Consider the following 20,067-nt stretch of genomic DNA (forward strand, 5'->3'; position numbering starts at 1 on the left):
CCCTCTCCCAACCGATGTGCCGCCAATGCCTCGCGATCGGAGGCACCATCATGGGACACCTCCACTGCGGAGGCGTCGGTGGCTCAGGTGGCAGCCATGACCGGAACTAACAATCTTTTTAATTCTCAAAATTTGAAAATAAACGGATTCATAATAACTAAAGAATTTAATGAAAGATAGTAACTAAAGTCAAGTCATTTCCATCTAGAAATCTAGACTTACCATAATGTGGCAGTTTATTATCTTTCGGGGCTGAATTCGCCAGCACACGACAAAAAACACATGCATAGATATTGAGGTCAGTGATGCACATAAGAAATTCTAACGAAAGTGCCAAATACCAGTTCAAGAACCTACTATCTACAAACTTAGGGAATAAGAAAACAACAAAGCTAAACAAGATTTAAGTCCCATACGATTAACGGTGGTTTGCAGCCACCTTCAGCGGGGTGGCCAAGTAGAGTTTTCACTTTAGTATGCTTTACCCTAGCTCAACAGTCCAATCCATCTTGTCCTCTGAAAGACCCATTTGTAATCTGGTAAGCACAGAGTAGAGCTTTTCCGACACGACTCCAAAACCACCTTCTCCATAAGAAACCCTACACAAGAAAAAGATCACAATTATGTTTCTTTGATTGTGGTATGGATGCTCCCACATAAACCCATTCTATTTTAATAAGCAGGAGTGCTATTGAGACATGTTTGGCATGGAAATTTACTTTCGCCCAATAAGTAATAGCCATATATGTATTTTAGGGCTTTTTACATACAAGCTCACGATAACATTGTACTTTAGAGAAAAGGACTTCAAACCCAATGGTTTATTTTAAAAAGCCCAGCTACATTGTAATGGGAGTGAGGCACCAAAGAAACTTCACAACTAAGAATTGTTCAGATGAAGGATTTTTTCCCTAATAGATATCTTAAAAGTGTTTTTGTATAATATTGTCGGGGTATTATTTTCTAATTTAAAATTGAACGGGCAATTTCCCCCTTACAAGAGGATGACATAATCAAAGATTACGTTAATTTCTTCACCAACAAACAAGGCAAAAGAAGAAATCTCCGCTTCCCATTTTGAGGAAACATTTCAAAATGTCACTCATTTTTACCGTTTTGTTGATGGACAAAGAAAAACTTGCTTTGCAGGCCAATAAAGAAAAAGAAAAGCTGTTTTCTTTCTCTGGAACTTTTGTTAGACATACAAAACTTACTTTTTGCCAAGATACGTTATGCTGCCAACAGGTGATACAACCACAGCTGTTCCGGTGCAAAAGACTTCATCAGCATCAAGTAATTCATCCACTGCCACTTGGCGCTCCTCAACCTGCACATTATAAAATGGCATTCGGCAATTAAGTTACTAAAGAAAACATTTAAGCTATTATTTTAGCTCTATAACTGGTAGAGTATGCCTTGCACCATGTAAAAACCAAAATAAAAGGTCAATAACAAGAGAACATTAAGGAAATGTCTTCCCATCCCCAACTCCCCAATCATATACCATATTCATACCTGGAATCCTTCGCTACGAGCAACATCAATTATACTCTTTCGAGTAACGCCAGGTAAGATTGTCCCTTTTATTGCCGGAGTAGAGATAACATTATCCTAGAAACACAATAAACATGGAAAAATTAGCTTTGACCACCTTTAAACTATAACATTGTGCATATATGCTTCATGAAAGTGCAAATGACATGTCAGATGCAAGGGCTTATTGTTGCAACTGACGTTAAGTTCCATGAAAAGAATGTACTTGCATATGGGGTCGAAGACGACAGACCATCTCAAACTAAGAAAAATTATTACTAATTATATTAGAAGCCAGTAGGCTAATCTTGGAAAGCTCTAGGCTGCATTTATATCTAAGAAACAATGCTGCTGTTCAAGTAATGAGGAAAATTACATTAGAATCTGTTCCAGAACTTAAAGGGAGTAAAATCTCTTCTTCAATTTTATGAGACATGGCAATGCTACAGTATCTATTGTAATGGGTAACAGTATTGAGGAAAGGTTGCAATTATAAAAGTGGATTTCAGTGCTTAAGGTTATCAGACATGCCAGGTGATAACAATTGGTAAATGTTAGATGCAATTTGTGGCAGCACCAGCAATGCATTCGTGTTGTTACTATGGTATGGTCTGGTGTGCAAACCAAAGTGTCTATTTGGTAAGGTTCTTAAAAGAAAAAGTGTTGGCTTGGGTGCTGCTGCATTTGTACGAGTGGTAGCATGAGATTGCAGGAAGTGCAGGTGGATGGTTTTTTTAAGCATGCAATTTTGTGAACTCACAAACACAATGAAATCATAGCACATTGAGAAAGCAAACATCTAGGCAGCCACCAATCAATAATAATATATAGTGTAAATGATAATAAAAATAAAAATAAGACATGCGCACCCACAAAATTCCAGTCATATTACCTTGACAACAAAAATATTGCACAAGGAAACCTCCTCTAGATATTTTTTGTGAACACAGTCGAGGTACAAAACATCAGAATAGCCTTTCGCTTTTGCAGCAGACTGTGCCTTCAAAACCTACAGATAAACCATTTAACATTTTGAAGATTAACAGGTCAGCAGCTAAATACTGCAATTTCAAGTTTAACAAGGTGAAATGATAAATACTAACAAGCACTAACTTAACTACAGGAAAATGGTTGGAATGAGCCTTTGTTTAGTCGGTGACATTACCCAAGTTAATTAATTCATTAAAGAAACAAATATATGATTTTCATTGATGGACACAGACGGAGCCTCGTATTTAAAATTTTAAAGAGAGTACAAAAGTTTAAACACTACGCAATTAATATCTATGAAACTAAATAAAGGGTTGCTGCTTTTAGTTCTTGACGCACTAAAGAAGTTAGAACCATATGCAGAGGGGAAATATTATGGCCACAGTTTTATGATTTTACACCAAAAAAATCAAGACAGAACATAGTCATAGGAAGCAGACAATTAATAATTTAAAAAGACGAATTGGACCAAGATTCAAGTAATTAAGAACTACATAATAAGAGAAGCACTAGCTTACCGCGGCATAATTCCCTATAGTCTTGACCCCTCCAGTACCACCAGGAGTTGCACGATGCAATTCATGTTCGACAATCAAATTTATGGGTGCAACACCTTCCTGCCACCAGGTATGCAGATATAAACCACTCAATGATGGTAGAAATGTAACTAAACAAGCAAAGAATCCGAGAACAAAAAGATAACAATAGGGTAAAACCAAATTCAAACAAGTGATCTATTTACATTAAGACAAGGGAATACCAGACAAGAACATTGAAGCTAAAAGTAATGAGATAATCCACACACCCAATGGAAAAAGGAAAGAAACGTTGCTCTATAATTAACTAAATCACACATTTATGCACCAAACACTTAGATAAAAACTTAAAATGTAACTTGCACTTTTCATGATTATGACTCACTAAAAAGATTTCAAAATGCCCATACCAATCGTGAATCAATCATGTTGAACAATCAATGGGCAATATTGAATTTGGTGATAGCATCCAACAATGCATTAAATCGAAATAAATCATTAGTTAGTGAATTACACAAGACTGCATTAGTATAAAATAAACTGCCAATATTAAACTTGGTATAGCAAAAACAATTGGAAGAAAATTCCTGAAAACCAAGGGCAGTGACATGGTATTTTACACTTTGTAGCAATATGCAAGTACGACAACAAACCTGGAAATAGTTTCCAACGGGTGAAACATAAATAAGAAATGTGTACTCCGGAGCAGGTGCAAGACCAAGAACAGCACCACTACCCATTAGCAATGGCCTGATATATAGGGAACCTTTGCCTGGAGGGGGAACCTGAAACAAGAGATTGACAACTCATTAACAACATTCCACATGCTAACATTGAAAATAAAAAATTCTTACTACATGTGTGTTTTTATTACCCAGCGTTTATTTGCTAAAACAGTAGCCTTTACAGCTTCAACAAACTGTTTGACAGTTGGTGATGGCATACACATCCGCTCTGCACCCAACCTCATCCGCAATGCATTTTCCTCAGGTCGAAACAAGTGTATAGTACCATCTTCTTTCCTGTAGGCTTTCAAACCTTCAAACAATCCCTAAGGAAATGAAGAGAAAGAGTAAAGTATGATTAGTCAATATTCAAGTACTCGGATTACTTAATTAAAATATTTTATTTCCCAAACTTTTCTTTCAGTTTAACCTCATCATGAGGTGATAACACATCTCTCACCCCCTTGACTTATCCTCCATATATGAAATCAATCACTTTAATGCCCTACTTAGTTACAAACCCGCACTACAAGCCTCATCATGTTCATAACTATTCTTTAACATTTAGACATGATACCTTAAGATTCAGACTCGTATATATCTCAAACTCCAAACTAATTAACAGAACAACATCTACTCGGTGCAGAGTATGATACTTATTCGAAGTGTGTTATATATCACACTAGCTATATTTAATTGACTGTAAAAGCTCATCCAACACTACATGCAAAGGGTCAAAAATAACAAACAGGAAAAATCACACCATAAGCCCAATTGAAACGATGATTTTTCCCAACATCGAAACAGAACAGAATAAGCAAATTTATCATACAATAATTATAAGGTTCAATGGTGTCTGGTAAAAGACATGGCACAATTCAAACAGTGAACCAATGATTTTCCTAAAATGCACTTATTCAGGGCTTAGGTTTTAGGGTTTAACTCTCGAACTTCGAGCTAACATCCACATATGAGAGTGAAACTCTACAACACAAATCGTACAAGGAAATTCTACACCCTAGGGTAATAGTCCCTGTCACAGAATAAAAACTTCATGAGGAAACACCGTAGCATCACATCAGTAAACAATTGGACTGAAAATTTTATCAGATATGCTCCAAACCAGAAAACGAAAAAGAAAATGTGTAGACGTCACACAGAGAACTCATATAATAGTAGGCATATCAGTGGACTAGGTATCCAATTAGTATAAACGCCAATACTCCCATAGCTTGTAATTTACTCCAAAAGTAAGAATACAGAAATACAAAACTTTATATTGAATAAAGTAACATTAGGGTGCAAAGTTTTAAATATTGAACCTGCCCATAATTCAAGACTCCGGCTGAGGGGCTCAATTCGATGTTCCCAAAACTTTGTAATTCACCTTTGGGAAAGTTTCCGCCTTGAGCACATTTCATGACGTACATGTAGTCGGTAGAATGAAACAAAAAACCAAGGTTGTCCCAATCGATGTCCGCTAATTCACTTGTTTCACTGCTGAGCCCAGCAATAACATGTAAACATAGAAATCAAATCACATAAACCGGAAAAAACGAATTGGACAACGAAATCAAAATTAAGTAAAACAGAACAAGTTAACTAAATCAAATCCGAAAGCAGGGATTAACCAATGTAAAGTATCATAAAAACAACATAATCAAAGCAAACGATGTGTTAATAATCAATCAAATTCACATTTCCACAACAATACCAATAAATATTTAAAAGCAACCCAAATGGAAAGGAAGAGACTTTACACGAACGTATCGGACGATGCGGTATATCCGCCAATGGGAGAGGCGGCGGCTGCGGCGGCGGCTCCATGAGAAGTCAAAGGAGGCTGCTTTTGAAGCTGCAAAACAAATAGTGAGCAAAACCCCATTCGTAAATCAAATCAAAATAAAATTTAAACAATATGTATACATGTATGTGTGTATATATGATGTATGTATGTGCATATATATTTGTATATATAAGAGATTAATGTGGAGGATGAAGTGTACCTTGAAGGAGAGAGGAGAGGAATGGTAGGTGAGGGAGAAGGGGCGGAGGGGAAGAGAGGAAGAAGGATTGCGGGAGGGGCAAAGAAAATAATTTGGCTGAAGACCTCCAAGGACGGCGCTGCTCTCCATCTCTCTCTCTCTCTCTCTCTCTCTCTCTCTGCTCTCTGCTCTCTGCTCTCTGTCGTTGTGAATATACTAGAGAGAGAGAGAGAGCCAGGGAGGCTGCTTGTGTGCCAAGTCAGATTGTTAGGCAACTAAAATAACCATCTTTCCATTTCCACATTAGACCCATTCAACGGAGAAAGCTATATTTCCTTGACCAAAAAAATAGGAAATAAAAATGATTAATAAATATGCTACAGTGCTACTTGCTCTTATGGATTTTAGAGGTGATTGATTTTCACATTTTTTTTTTATTTCTCGTACGTCGAAATTTATTTCTCATTATTTGATTGAGTAAAGTAAAGAAAAAATGTATTCGAATAAGTAGAGTGTATGTGTTTATCAAATTATTGTTCTTCTTTATTGTAAATGAGATGATTTAAATTCAACTATTACGAATGTTTAGTTCGATATAACGTTATCAGAATAGACACGTGGTGTAGCTTACTTCAAATTACCCAATATAGTTGTACTGAAAAAAATGATTAACCAATTTAAGTAGAATGGAAGTTTTGACAACAACTAAAAAATAGTAAAATTGGAATATGTTGATGTTTGTTATTTTTTTTGGTCGAATGGAATTTGCAGATGTGATTCATAAACATTAGAAAAAGACTCGCCCACTGTAAACTAGACACCCAAAAATAGAAAACAAGAAACCAAAATAGAATATTTTCCAACAAGAGTTTGGAAAATAATGATCAACACACCCTTGTTAAACCTCTCACGTACTCTTATTTAATCATATTTGTTGTTTTCGTTCAATTCATTCAATATGAATGACAGAAATAAAAAAATATGTGTGAAAAGATAAAAAGAATCTGTGAAAATCACATACCTAACTCGTGTAGAAGTGTTTTTCATATGGTTGAAAATACTTTTGGTAAAAATACTTTACTATTGCTTCTTTATGTGATTAGGCAAGGCCAGCCTTGAGGTTAGTCCATGTAGGCGCCCGCCTAGGGCTCCCTTTTAGAGAGTCCCAACAATTTTATATATCTTGTAAATAACATATAAATACATAAAGGGTAAGAAATATCATCATTCATTTGTTGGTGTAGAGGAAATGTTCCACTTCCTTTTTCTTTGAAGTGTTGAGTTCAAAACATGGAGCTACCTTTTTAGTCACTAGTTTTTTCTCATGTTTCAAATTTACTCCCAATCCATATGTCCAAATGCATATAAAGTTATAAAACTCAAGTCCCTTTACAATCTTTTTTTCTTTCAACTTTTTTGCAATCTTTTTTTTCTTTCAACTTCCCAATCTCTCCATTCTCTATTGAATGTTTAAATCAACTATCACATGGTCTTGAAGATTGTACTTTAAAGTAATAAAAACTTTGAATATATATTTTTCTTTTCAACAATTTACCATTCAATGGATTATTTTAATATTCGAATCCGTTAAGGTGATGTTGATTTTAGGGAAAAAAAAAAAAAAAGAGAAAAAATTGGCGGCGTTGAATTTATTATATTCGTCAATTAAGTTTTATTGTTCTTCACTCTCAATTTTAGACTTTTGACCGCAAACATTTAGTACATATGCATCTAAAAACATGAGACGTGTAATATTTAATTAATATTTGTATATTTATCTTCTTTTGATATTAAGCGAATTCTTTTATTTATTTAACGAATTCTTTTTTGTACATATCAATATGCAAAGAACCGGAGGTTAAAGAACTTTAAGACCTTACTTTGAAAGCTCGTCTAGAGCCCCCAAATTTTCATAGTTGGGCCTGTGATCGGGCTAACTAGTAGATAAGGTCACACTTCCTATTAGCAGTTGCGCTAATCTGGAGTGAAGTTCCCCTGAACATAGACAAACCCTACATGAGATGTCTGGACTGCGTATTAATACACGGTTGAATAGTTCAAGAAATGTCACCTCTTTTTAACCTTGAAACTCTACCACTACAAAAGATTCAACCCTTGCCAAGGAGACTTTGAAATCTTGCGTCCAGCCATCTTGTGATCTTAATCAACATTACGATTTCGATCGTACTTGAGATACGGGGTTTTGAATAATTTAATTCCTAAAGCTAGAGTGTTTGATAAACTTTTTTGTAAAAGTGTTTTTGGAAGGAAAAAAAAAAAAAAAAAAAAAAGAGAGCATTATTATAAACGTTTGATAAACTTTTATGTAAAATATATGTGAAAAAAAACTAGTTTTTCAAAGCTGAGTTTTACAGCTTTGTGTGTTTTGACTTTTTTTCATCAAAAACTGTGAAAAAAAATTAAAACTGAGTGTTTACCAAACATAAAAAAACTCTAGCGCTTTTTTTATAGCCACTTTTTTCAAAATCACCTCAGTATCAAACTAGGCTTAGCTTCCCCTTCAACTTTTAACGTATTATTCTGAAGGCCGTCCTTATCCAGACGACAAATATTTAAAGACAATGTCTCTTTCGAAGATAAACTCCCAAACTAATCAAACCTAGTCATTAACTAACTAATTAAATACAGATAATCGGCATAATTTATAAATAAATGACGACAGCGACGACGACAGTGAAACTTTGTCAACTAAGATTATGCTTGGCAATCACACTGTTTACAAATGGTACTGAACAACCAGAAAATCCTTGTTCATTAAACAAAATAAGGTCCTATATCTTACAAATGCCACGCAACACTACACTCTATGTTCGTCCTCAAACACCAACTCCAAAAGGAACGAAAGGAAAAAAAAAAAGGGGAAACGAATATCATACTGGATAAACCGACGATTCATTCCAACATAGATCTCAACAGCAAGCTCGACCGTGCATTACTTACACGAACCTTAATGAAATTCAAAAGGCGATAACCAGTTGGTTGGGGGGGCCGAAAAGTCTGTTTGCATCTATTTAACCATCCAGGAAACAAACTAAAAGTACACTATCAACAACCAGTGTTTTACTACTCTCTTTTCACTATGTCAGCTTTCCGATTTGTCTCTTCATATCTAAGCTTCTGTACACTCTTTTCCAATATCATCTCATTCGGACTGCAAATTCTTTTCGGTTATATCTTCCTCTTGAGTCTGCATGCATTCATTTGTTTCAAAGCCATAAGAAAAATAAAGAGTAGGGAAGCAGTAGCAAAATTTCATACACAGAAGATGCATGGGGGGTTGCACTAGTCGCACAGAACTTATAGTTTCACAGATTTTCATCCAAGACCATTTCAAAATGACTCATAAAATATCGTGAATCTGACCCCAGTAGAACTAGACTATTATTTAGAAGGCTGGGAAACAACCATTCATGGTGGGGCATAATATATCCCCAAATAATTCCGCTCAGATTCCAATAGAATTTGAAAAATCAAGATTTATAGAAAATAGATTTTCCTTCAACCATAACAAAAGGGATTAGGCATCAACAGCAATTATCGACATCAAAAGAAACAGCTAAAATACCGCACTCTAATACAGAAATTATGTGTCTTAACATAATACAGGTAACCTACATACTCTTCCTATTTATTTTGGAAAGGGGTCTGGAAAGACAATCATAGAGAAATCAAAACTAACTATTCTTTCCTGTAAAATAATCCTCTGAGATATATCCTTACACTTCAAAGCATTACACTACGACACTAGAATCAATCTTCATTAAACAACTGACATCACCCCACTGCCAATACAAGCACGCTGAAATACAAACACGAAAATGGATATAATCCAAATAAAAACTCATCCATGTTAAACAATCAAAAGCACAACTTCAAAAATAATAAGAAACACATAATCATGATTTAGTAAAGGCCTTCAAGAACATTCAAATCAGTGGGACAACAAAATTGTGCTTATTTTTAACTGACACAATCAATTACATGTCCCTTCTGTTGATGCTAGCAACATAAACACTAAATTGCAATGGATGCAAACATTCAAAGTTATCAGGCAATCGATACAATCAACCTATCATAAATGTTAACACAAAGCATCATACGCAAGACATTATATGATGAAGAAGCAGAATTTAATGCTTTACTTCCATAAGGAAAAACATCAGAGCAGGCATAATTAAATAATACCTGACCGTGGTCAATTACTTGTCCAGCATCCCCCAAGTTCAATTCTTGCATCTTTTCCTGAGCCTTAGTGTCACAGGGTAAAACACCATTCTTTACATGGTCTGGTTCCACAACAGAATTCTGTGCCTCTGATTCGTCTTCACTGGAAAGAGTGCCAGTTAAAGTCTCCCCAAAAATCACTTTAGTAACCTTTGTGACTTTATCTACTATTGAAACAGTACCCTCTTCAGCATCTTCATGAATTTGATGAGATGGCACTGATGCAACGCTGAAGTCAAAATACATATACGAGTCAGTTTAAATTTTCTCAAACAATTGAAGTAAATGAGATGATAAATTATTAAGATACTATTTCCAGAAATACTGGCAAAAGACAGTAAAGGGTTAAGTGTTGTACCACTGGCTATTGGCATGTTCTAAGGAATTCAGAACGGCATCCTGCTGTTGCCTCCTTTTCTTAACATTCTGCCTAGGCTCAAGTAGTGGATCAAAACAGCCAGCGGACAAAGATTGTTCCACTCTTCTTTTCCTTCCTCCCTTGAAGACTTGTTCTGAGACTATGGGGTCACAACTTTCACCATCAAATTCCTTAATTTCAGATTCAGAATCCTTTGTTCGATTAGAAAGGTCACCAACAAAGGGCACTTCAACAATAACCTTTGGTTCACCAAAAGCACACTGTCTCTTGCTGAAAAATGCAGGTGAATTGCCATTTCCCATGTTCCGATGCCCATCATATTTACTTGATGTTTCTATCTGTTCAGTTACTGTCAAGCTTGTTTTTTCCAGAGAGATCACAGGGCTTTCTTCAAATTCCAATTGGTGCTTCTCAGGAGAATTTTTAAACATCAATTCCCTCCAACGTCTTAACCACGAGAAACGAGCAGAACTGGAAGGAGATAGCCCTATCTTTAGCATGGACGGGTTGCTAATGTTGTCAGCGTTTACTTCATTATGCAAATTAACATTAGCGTCTCGTACAGAAGAAGTTTGCTTCAAAGATCGTCTAGAAGTTTTCCGGCTGCGAGGCACCAAATCAGATTGTTGCATCTCAGCCACAGATGCACTATCTAAAGCAGCCTTCAAATGTTCCAGTTCCTTCAGGTGTTGAATAAGACCAAGAATCTCTTCTCTATCAGCGTGCAATAATTCCCTCTGTTCTTTTAGTTTCTCCCTCTGAACCCTCAGTTCCTCAATCGAATTACATAGCTCTGCCCATTCACGATCCCTTCGTTCACGATCCAAGTTTATTTCTATTCTCTCAGACTCAAGCCTTTTCCTTTCTAGAGCAACCTGGTCCCTCTCTTTTGCAGCTTCTTCCTTGAGGGAGCTGATAATCTCAACTTCATTTTTCTTTTCTTGCTCAAAGGCAATCTCCTTTTCCTTCAATGAACATTCTAACTCTTCATGTTTTTGATCTATACAGTTCTCCAACTCTCCCTTCCGTATCTCAATTTCCAGTAAGAAATCTGCACGCTCCTTCTGCATCTTACTGAACCACTCAGTACGCTCGTGAACCATCTTACTCATGAAGTCCTCCCGCTCACTAACAAGTGATTCCACATCCCGTTTGTGCCGATCTCGCATTTCATCCTTCTCCCGTCTCAAGTTATCATGCTCATCCTTAATAAATTTTGAGAACGCCAACCTCTCCTCTGCTACACATTCCACTTCCTTACGCAGCTCTTCTCTCTTTTCATCAATTAATTCCCACTCAGATTCAAACTTGGCTTTCTCTATAGATAATTTATCTGCCTCTTCCATCAACTCTAGCTTTTGAGCCCTGATTAAATCTATTTCTTCTTTAAGCTTAATCTCAAGATCTGAAAGCTCACTTGTTTCAGATTTCAAAAGCTCAAACCTCTCCCTAGCACAATCAAGTTGTTTCCTCTTTTCTTCAAGTGAATCCAAGGACCTTTGAAGTTCTAGCTTCATTTTGATAATTTCTTCCCTTTCTATTTGCAACATACCACTATTCTGCTCAAACTCCTTCTCAGCCTCTCTCAAATTTTTTTCTTTCTCGCCAACAAGATTTGACATCTCTGCCACTTCTTTCTCCCTATCCATCAATGCCCTTAACTGAACTTCCAAGTCATGCTCCCTTTCACACAGTAGATCTTCGCGTTGATTGAGATCAACCTCCCTCAACTCCCAAGCCCGTCTCTTGGCCTCAAGTTTATCTTCAAACGATTTCCGCTTCACATCCAACTCCGTTTCAAATTCAGACTTCTTTTTCCTCAAATCAGCTTCGTGACTTGCTATAGCTTTCTTAATCACATCCTGGACCATCCATGTAAAGATTGAGGATAAGAAAGAATTAACAAATGGTAAGTCAACATCAGAACAAATTTAACAGGAAATAGACCATTGAATCACTCACAGATTCCTTGCTCATAAGTTTTTCCTGCAAAGCAAGTATCTCTTGCTCTTTTTTGTTCAATAGAACTTCTCTTCTAGTTAAAGCCTGCAAACACTTGAAACAGAACCACACTAGTGAATATTTCAATAAACAAATAACATTCAGATAGGGAAAAGAATTTAACAATAGGGACCTCCTCTCTATTAATAAGGGAAGCCCCAGTCAGCTCCAGATTCAATTTTTCTTCATCTAGGGCTCTACGCTCTTTCTCAATATTTGCTTTTACGTCTTCTAACTCTTTTTCAAGTTGATTCAGTTCCTGAGATCGACCAAATATGAAATCCTCCCTTTGGTTTAGCAGAGCTTGTGCATCAAGTAACCTATCTTGTTCTTGCTGCAAGGATTTCTGCCTTTCATTTAAAGATTGTCTATCAAGGCTTATCTCTTTCTCTTTTGTTTCACAGCTACAAAATAAAGTTAAAAAGAAAATCAACAAAATTAAAAATAAAAAAAAAACTTTCTACTGATTTTATGCATAGAAATACTTAGAAGTCGTTTACTGAGCTAGCCAGCCTTGAACAGCGCTCACCTAAGGGACCTACAACATTGAGGGATAGGTGGGGGACAATGCATTTCATGGCCAGATTTAACACAACTATTGAAATAAATAATTCATTGAAGTGAATCCATCCCTTGATGCATTGTTCCTCACTTGTCCCTCATTTAAGCACCGCAAATGAGAATTTGACTTACATTTATATATCTGACAGGTGATGATAAAGCTGACAGATCCTAAAACTGAGAACAGGGTAATCACTATTTAAACAATAACTGAAACACATACTCCATCTTGAATGACAGAATGTTCCTCCTAAGATCATCTTCACGAGCTTCAACTTCTCGCATCTTTCTTTCAGCAATACGGTGAAAGCGACAAGCTTCCGCTTGCAAAGATTCTGCTGCATGCAGTTTTCCCTCAGCATCTGTGAATTTCTTCTGCGCATCCTCCACCATTTTCCGTGCTTCAGACAATTTACTGTCAGCTGCAACCTTCATTTCAGCAGATTCTGCACGCAGCTCATGCATCGCCTTCTCAATCTACATATCCATGCAAAAACATGTTATCATCACATGCAAAGAAAGGAGATGGTTACTACAAAGATTCTCAGTCGAAAGCTTACACTAGCTATACACTCTTCCTTGAATCCTACTGTCTTTTTTAGGCACTCCTCCCGTTTCCTTGCATCAGCCAAAGCAGATAAATCTGCAGCTTTATCACGGTTATGCAAAAGTTCAGCGGTCTTGGCAGAGGCTTTAATTTGCTCATAATTGGATGCCAACTCCTTTCTTTCCAATATGAGAAGGCCCATGTGGTGTTGGTGGTTGAAAATCTAAATTAAACTAAACTGGTTAGCAAAATAACAAAAGGAAAAATTTTCTACCACACTTCATCGAAAATATACGAACAACATATTCATGTTTCTCACCTTAAAACAACAATCAAGGAATATCACCACCACCAAAAGTAACACCACAAAAAAGACTCAATAGACAGCACAGTTATTAAGGTACCCCAACCAAATCAGTAAGCAGCATGAGACCAACAGGCAATGGGAAGTCGACAAAAAGGCAAAAGAATAGAAGATAGAAAATGGTAGACAAATGGTCGTAGTTATATTGATTGACATTGTTCAGAAGAAACAATGTTGAATACATACAGTCCTAGAATAAAAAATAAATAAAAAGAAAATTCATTCATTATAATGGTATTTTGTAACCCAAGAAGAAAAGGATAGAACTTAATAACGATGGAAGCCACGGACCTATGTCATTTCTTATTCGGGATCAAACCGAGCATATTTCTTATTCAGGACCAATCAAAACACATTGTATACATAACGACCCGTCCAACCACATTCCCTAATGCCAAAACTCAATAGAAAGAAATCAAGTTTCACTATTTCACAACACGGCGACTAAAAAACCTCTGCTTGCCAGAATATTGAATCGAACAACAAAACTATCAAGAACTTAATCTATATAAAAATAAAACTCAACCAACAAAATTGTATACAATTCTTCTGATCCTGCTTGGGCATATTCGATTGCCTTTGAAAATAAAAAATAATAATTGAATTCCACTACTTTCTGAATGCTACATTCAGCCAACAAATTATATAAAATTCCCTATACAAAATACCCACTGCTGAAACAAATAAAGTAAAATTCAGATATTCAAATTTCGAAACGCAAAATTCAAAATTGCAGAGTGAGAAAGGGAACAACCTCTGCTTCAAGCTTCGCAATATATGTAATGAGAGCCGCCTTGTCCCTCCGTTTAATCGATTCCTCGTCAAATCCAGCTTCTTTAAACCTCTTCCAGATCGCCTCATCACTGACGGCGCCAGGGCTTTGCAAAATCCTAGACCCCGGCGTTATGGACAGAGCCCTACCGGAACTCGGCGTCCTCGCAAACAGCTCCGACTGTGGAGACGCCATTACGTCGTCGGATCACCAGTTCAGTAACACAAAGCTAAAACCTAGATACTTTACCAATTTTTGATCTCGCTCTCCTTGCTTTTTCTTCTCACCTCAATCTCTCTTGCTTTTTCGAACTTCTTCTTCCTCTCTTTCTCTCTCCTCTCTGTGCTTTTTGGATGTCTTTGTCCTGTGCGTTGAGAGCTCTCTACTCGTTGGACTGAGTTGGCTGAAGCTTTTGTTTTATATGCTGGTGGGGAGGCGACGTCGTTTAAGGGGGTTTTTGGTAATTAAGCCGTCTTTTAATTCTTGTTTAGCGGCACATATTTTAATTTAAAATTTAATTTAATTTTGGGAATGTGACTTTGCAAGGCGAGATCCCACTCCCGGTCCCCCCACTCTTCCATTGGAAGCTAACTGGAGTCAACCCTCCACGTCATCAATTTGGAAAAACCTTTATTTTTTTTTAATTTATACTAGCATATAGAGACACACAGTGTGTGAGAAATTTTTTTATTTTTGTTTTTGAAATAGAAGGAGAGAAGAAGAGATATATAGAGAATGTGGGAGTGGAATTTTTTTTTTAATTAGAGATATGTTAGGATTACATGTACGTGAGGCTTTGAAGAAAAAAAAAAGCAAAATTTGGTTGTGTGATGTTTTGTTTTAATTAGAGGGTTAAACCAGTAATTTCTTAAAATTTTGGTTGACAATGAGTGTTTTATTAATTAGTAGAGATATATAAAGAAGTTTTAATGAAAATGATTTGAACTAAGACTATTTTAATAAAAAAAAGCCTAGCTTAAAATATTGTTTAACCAAAAGCTCTTCAAATTTAACCATAAGAACAAATGCCGTAAATTATGATTACAAAGCCCGACATGCTCAAATATACTTTTTCATAATTGCCCCTAACTAAAAGAAAGAAAGAATAAAAGTTTCTTTTTCTTGATTCTCACCCACGTGATCTCATCCTTTCTTATTAAATTGTTTCCTAATGAAATTGGGACATCTAATCCCAACCTGAGATTTGCATAACACATCACTTTGGTCCCTAAGATTGAAAATCAATAGAAATAGTTCATGAGATTGTCTATCATCCATTATTTTGGTCATTCCGTAAAAAACTTCATTAAGTGTTCCGAAGCTCTTGGTAGGAAGTTTGGGCAATTTTCAAAGCTTCGTAACTCAATCGTTTCTTAGCCAAATTCGACCCATAATATATCAAAATGAAGATAGGAGAGTGTAGAACAAGATTATATCTATTTTGAAGCCCAATGGTTGCCAAAGATGGCCAAAAAATAGCCTAAAAAGTGATTGGTCTGCGGGAAAACTAGAAAACTCGCCGGAAACTGGGTAAACTTTAAACATTCATAACTTCTTCAATACTCAAAGAAATCGAGTGATTCAAAAACAAAAATCATAATTCTCAATGCGACGAAGAGAATGACACATTTTTTTTATGGCTAACTCGTCGTGGTTTGGCCAAAAAAAGGCTCAAAAGTAGCTAACTTGAGATCAAGACAGCCAATTTCGAGCCGTTTTCCAGCCAAACCACGGCGCGTTATCCATCGAGAAGGGTTCCATTCTCTTTGTCTCGTCGAAAAGTATGATTTTTTTTTTGAATCACTTGATTTCGTTGAGTATTGAAGAAGTTATGAACGTTTAAAGTTTACCCAATTTCCGATGAGTTTTCCAGTTTTCCTGCGTGCCAGTCATCTTTCAGGCTATTTTCTGGCCATCTCCAGCAACCATTGGGCTTCCAAATAGGTATAATCTTGTTCTACACTTTCCTATCTTCATTTTGATATATTATGAGTCGAATTTGGTTAAGAAATTATTGAGTTACGAAGTTTTGAAAATTGCCTAAACTTCCGGCCAAGAGCTCCAGAAGACTTATTGGAATTTTTAACAGAATGACCAAAATAGTGGATGGTAGACAATCTCAGGGACCATTTCTATTGATTTCCAATATCTGGAACCAAAGTGATGTGTTATACAAATCTTAGAGACCATTTTGGCTAAAAAGCCTTTTAAAAAATGGTGTGGTGCCCTACCTCCCTTCTTTTATGTGTCACATCCTAGTGCTTTTTTTTCTCTTTTATTTAATTTTTTTAAGGGAACTTTAATGAAAAACTCCCGGTACTGTTCACTTTAACGAAAAATCACATTTTTACACTAAAAAATCAATCATGGTACTATTCACTTTACTCCTTATTTTGTCCTTATGGTTAAAACTCAAAGTTTTCAAGCTCTTTTCATTAGTTTTCCTTTTTTTTTTTTTATTTGTTGTTCAAATGTTTTTGACATCACATGATGTGACGACCTGTCCCGAATTATTATGCATATTTTCTCCCTGAGTGTGTAAAGTGACGATAATGCCCTTATGGTTTAGTGACATGGATGTACATATGCAGTTTTAAATTAATTTTCTCGCTGACGTAATTAAATTGTATTTGATGTCACGAGCTCGTCGACCCAAATTAGGGTCGAATCGGGTTCGTAACAAAAATGTTACGAACGAATAAGTGAAATTGGGTTGGTTTTATTTCTATTTGGACTCATTTGTTTATGCCCTAAATTCTATAGCCCAATTAGGGCTTGTGACCTTTTGATTCTACCCAATCCCATAGCCCACACACATACACACACACATACACATATACCTTATCTCCCTCATCTTCTCAACCCTTCTCCTCGTCCGTACGATCATAGACTTCTAGCTCACAAACACCATTAAACCTCACGGATCAAGTATCTAGACACCACCATCACTTTTCTCGTGACTCCACTAGTTCATCCATGCCCTTAGGTCGAGAAATAGACGTCGGGAAGTCATGAACTCACGAGCTCCTACGAGGTGTATCTTGCTCCTTCATGATCTTGGTCTTTTTCTAAGGTTTAAAGGCTCGAGGCGGGTCCTAATCAATTTAATCTGGACCCTAGATTAGTTTTGGAGCAGTTTGAACATTGGAATAGGCGAGAACACGGAGTTGCAGGTTTGGCCGGTTGTTCAAAGCCTTATTCAGACCATTTTCCGTCTATTTTAAGACCTCAAATAGGTAAGATTGTGTTCTTCTAGTTGAGAGCTTCAAATCCATATAAAATTTGTGGAATTTGGTTGAAAAATGATGAAGATATTAAAGTTTTAAGATTTCCCAAAAACCGGCGAAACAAACAGCAGCTCCAACAAAGCCTACAGGGGAAGGAAGAGAATATTCCATCAACCTTAACAAAATATACTGATGGCGTCAAGTAACTTTAACGGAATATTCTATTATTTAATGACATATTCCCTAACGCGGTTAGGGATTCTGTCAACGTGCTAGGCACGTGCCTGCACGTGGTTGGCACGTGTGCCCGTGCCTTGGCCTATGCGTGAGAGCACGTGGAACGTCGTAAAATTTTTCTAAAAATATAGGGGTGTTCGTGGTGTTGAGTATGTCACTTTGATATATTCAAACACCTCATTTGAGCAACGTATGAGAAGTTATTCCTAGGGTTTTTGTATGTGCTTTAAAATTAACGTTAAATTAGTTATTTCACATATAGGTGAGACGTACCTTGAGAACAAGCGTGGTCAAGCGAGACTTAGGGGCTACGATCCTGCTGCTTACCAGTGAGTGGGCTTTTGTTTTCTATATATGTATATATGCTTACGATTCCCAGAAACTGTTTTAAATGAACTTATGTTTTAAATGGCATGTCATAAGTGCATTACATTTTAGTATTGCATTACTATAGTTATGCATGGTATTGAATGATGCTGCGGAGGCTCAGGTAAGCTTCAGGTGAGTACATCATGATGGTATTAGTTGCATTATGTGTGGTTATATGGAGTGGCATTTCGAGCTCATTATCCTGCAACCTGGTGTTAGTGCTCCAACCCGTGGCTAGGGCAGTCCTTCACGTGATGTTCACCTCTCATACTGCTTGCTCACCTTGGATCAAGTTTGGTGCACAACTGTGTCGTACAAACCACAATAGGTAGTTCTGACTCGTAGGTGATCAGCGATTATTCGCACAGTCTTCATGCGATCGTAGCACTTGAGCGTACTTATATACACCCAGCCCTGTCGTATAGACCACAATAGGTGGTTCCGACTAATATGCAGGCATACTTGATAAGTTATAGGTTCAACCGTATAGGTCACAGTAGGTGACTCCGGCTGGCATACTATTTTACATTGATTCTTATCACCTGGCTTACCCCACATTTTCTTGCTGAGACACTTTAACGTGGCATACCTTGGTTTTCACTGCTCTTGAGCATGATCTTTTATATACGTATGTATTGTTATTTTCTAGGAAATTATACAGGTTTTACAGTAAAGGGTTAGTACATTTAGAAAGATAAATATATTTTCAAAAGCTTTGTTTTAGCCCACTCACATTTTCTATTTTGCGCCCCTCCAGGTTTTAGCTAGTTGAATATCTATGTGGCTTACGAGGACTTATAGGCGGTTCTGACAGTCTTCCAAATAAATGTAGGAATCTTCTTCCTATCTTGTATAATTAATACTTAGTCTGCTAGACTGCACGTATGTTACCTACGCTTTGAGATACTTGTATCTTGGCTTTAACACCTTCATACTTAATTATATTTATCCCTAGTGTAAATTAGTTAATTTTGGTTTTTATTTACTCATATTTTCATATCATTATCACTTCTATTGTGCACTTGGCTACGTCACCCTCACGTGACGGCCAACACGTCTCGACTCCAGTCGGGTTGTGTCACATAATGAAGATAAAGGGCAGTCATTGCATGGTTATCATAAAACACAGAACTTCAAACAAAGTGGTACTAGATTTGGTTCATCCAGCGGTGGTTCGAGTTCTACTACACCGCAGAGGGGCGGCCGATCTTCAGGAGGTTCCCGATTATAGAGACGGAGAGATTCTAGCAGTCCAAGTGCTTCACTTTGTCATAGGTGCAATATCGTCACTTCGGTGAGTGTAGACGAGGGAGTAGTGGGTGTTTTACTTGTGGTCAAATGGGGCATCGAGCTTACCAGTGCTCACAGAACTAGCAGAAACCCTAGCCTGCATTACCATTAGCAGTTCCTTTTCAGCAGGTTCCAGGGCCTCGTGGATATACCCTGACGGGTTACGGTGGTGCTTACCACTATTAGGGGGATGTAGTTCTGTATTCTAGTGGAGCCTATCAGTATCCAGTTGATTCGTATTATCAGGGTGGTTATCCACCGTATCAAGGAGCTTATGCCCTATATACACCATACCAGGACGATGGA

General features: G+C 36.9%; 2 protein-coding genes across 4 annotated transcripts; both read right to left on the minus strand.

The window, feature by feature from the left end:
• Positions 1-205: 205 nt before the first annotated feature.
• On the minus strand, positions 206-5,941 carry LOC137748209 (branched-chain amino acid aminotransferase 2, chloroplastic-like). 2 transcript variants are annotated; one of them, XM_068488322.1, is made up of 10 exons: positions 5,791-5,941; positions 5,545-5,639; positions 5,107-5,284; positions 3,934-4,110; positions 3,713-3,844; positions 3,042-3,140; positions 2,426-2,542; positions 1,516-1,611; positions 1,215-1,327; positions 206-599 (listed from the first exon to the last, which is right to left on the minus strand). In XM_068488322.1, the coding sequence occupies exons 1-10, from the start codon at positions 5,917-5,919 to the stop codon at positions 482-484; spliced, it is 1,254 nt and encodes a 417-aa protein (XP_068344423.1). In that variant the 5' UTR covers positions 5,920-5,941; the 3' UTR covers positions 206-481. The 2 variants fall into 2 exon arrangements, with proteins under 2 accessions (XP_068344423.1, XP_068344422.1); XM_068488321.1 differs by lacking the exon at positions 5,791-5,941 and having other exon boundaries at positions 5,107-5,281; positions 5,545-5,661.
• Positions 5,942-8,464: 2,523 nt separating this feature from the next.
• Positions 8,465-15,011, minus strand: LOC137747619 (protein CROWDED NUCLEI 4-like). 2 transcript variants are annotated; one of them, XM_068487759.1, is made up of 8 exons: positions 14,621-15,011; positions 13,516-13,725; positions 13,179-13,432; positions 12,528-12,798; positions 12,356-12,439; positions 10,373-12,255; positions 9,981-10,243; positions 8,465-8,977 (listed from the first exon to the last, which is right to left on the minus strand). In XM_068487759.1, the coding sequence occupies exons 1-8, from the start codon at positions 14,831-14,833 to the stop codon at positions 8,928-8,930; spliced, it is 3,228 nt and encodes a 1,075-aa protein (XP_068343860.1). In that variant the 5' UTR covers positions 14,834-15,011; the 3' UTR covers positions 8,465-8,927. The 2 variants fall into 2 exon arrangements, with proteins under 2 accessions (XP_068343860.1, XP_068343859.1); XM_068487758.1 differs by having other exon boundaries at positions 9,976-10,243.
• Between the last annotated feature and the right edge of the window lie 5,056 nt (positions 15,012-20,067).

This window comes from Pyrus communis, chromosome 10 (genome assembly GCF_963583255.1).
Source record: "Pyrus communis chromosome 10, drPyrComm1.1, whole genome shotgun sequence".
Classification (NCBI taxonomy): Eukaryota; Viridiplantae; Streptophyta; class Magnoliopsida; order Rosales; family Rosaceae; genus Pyrus; species Pyrus communis.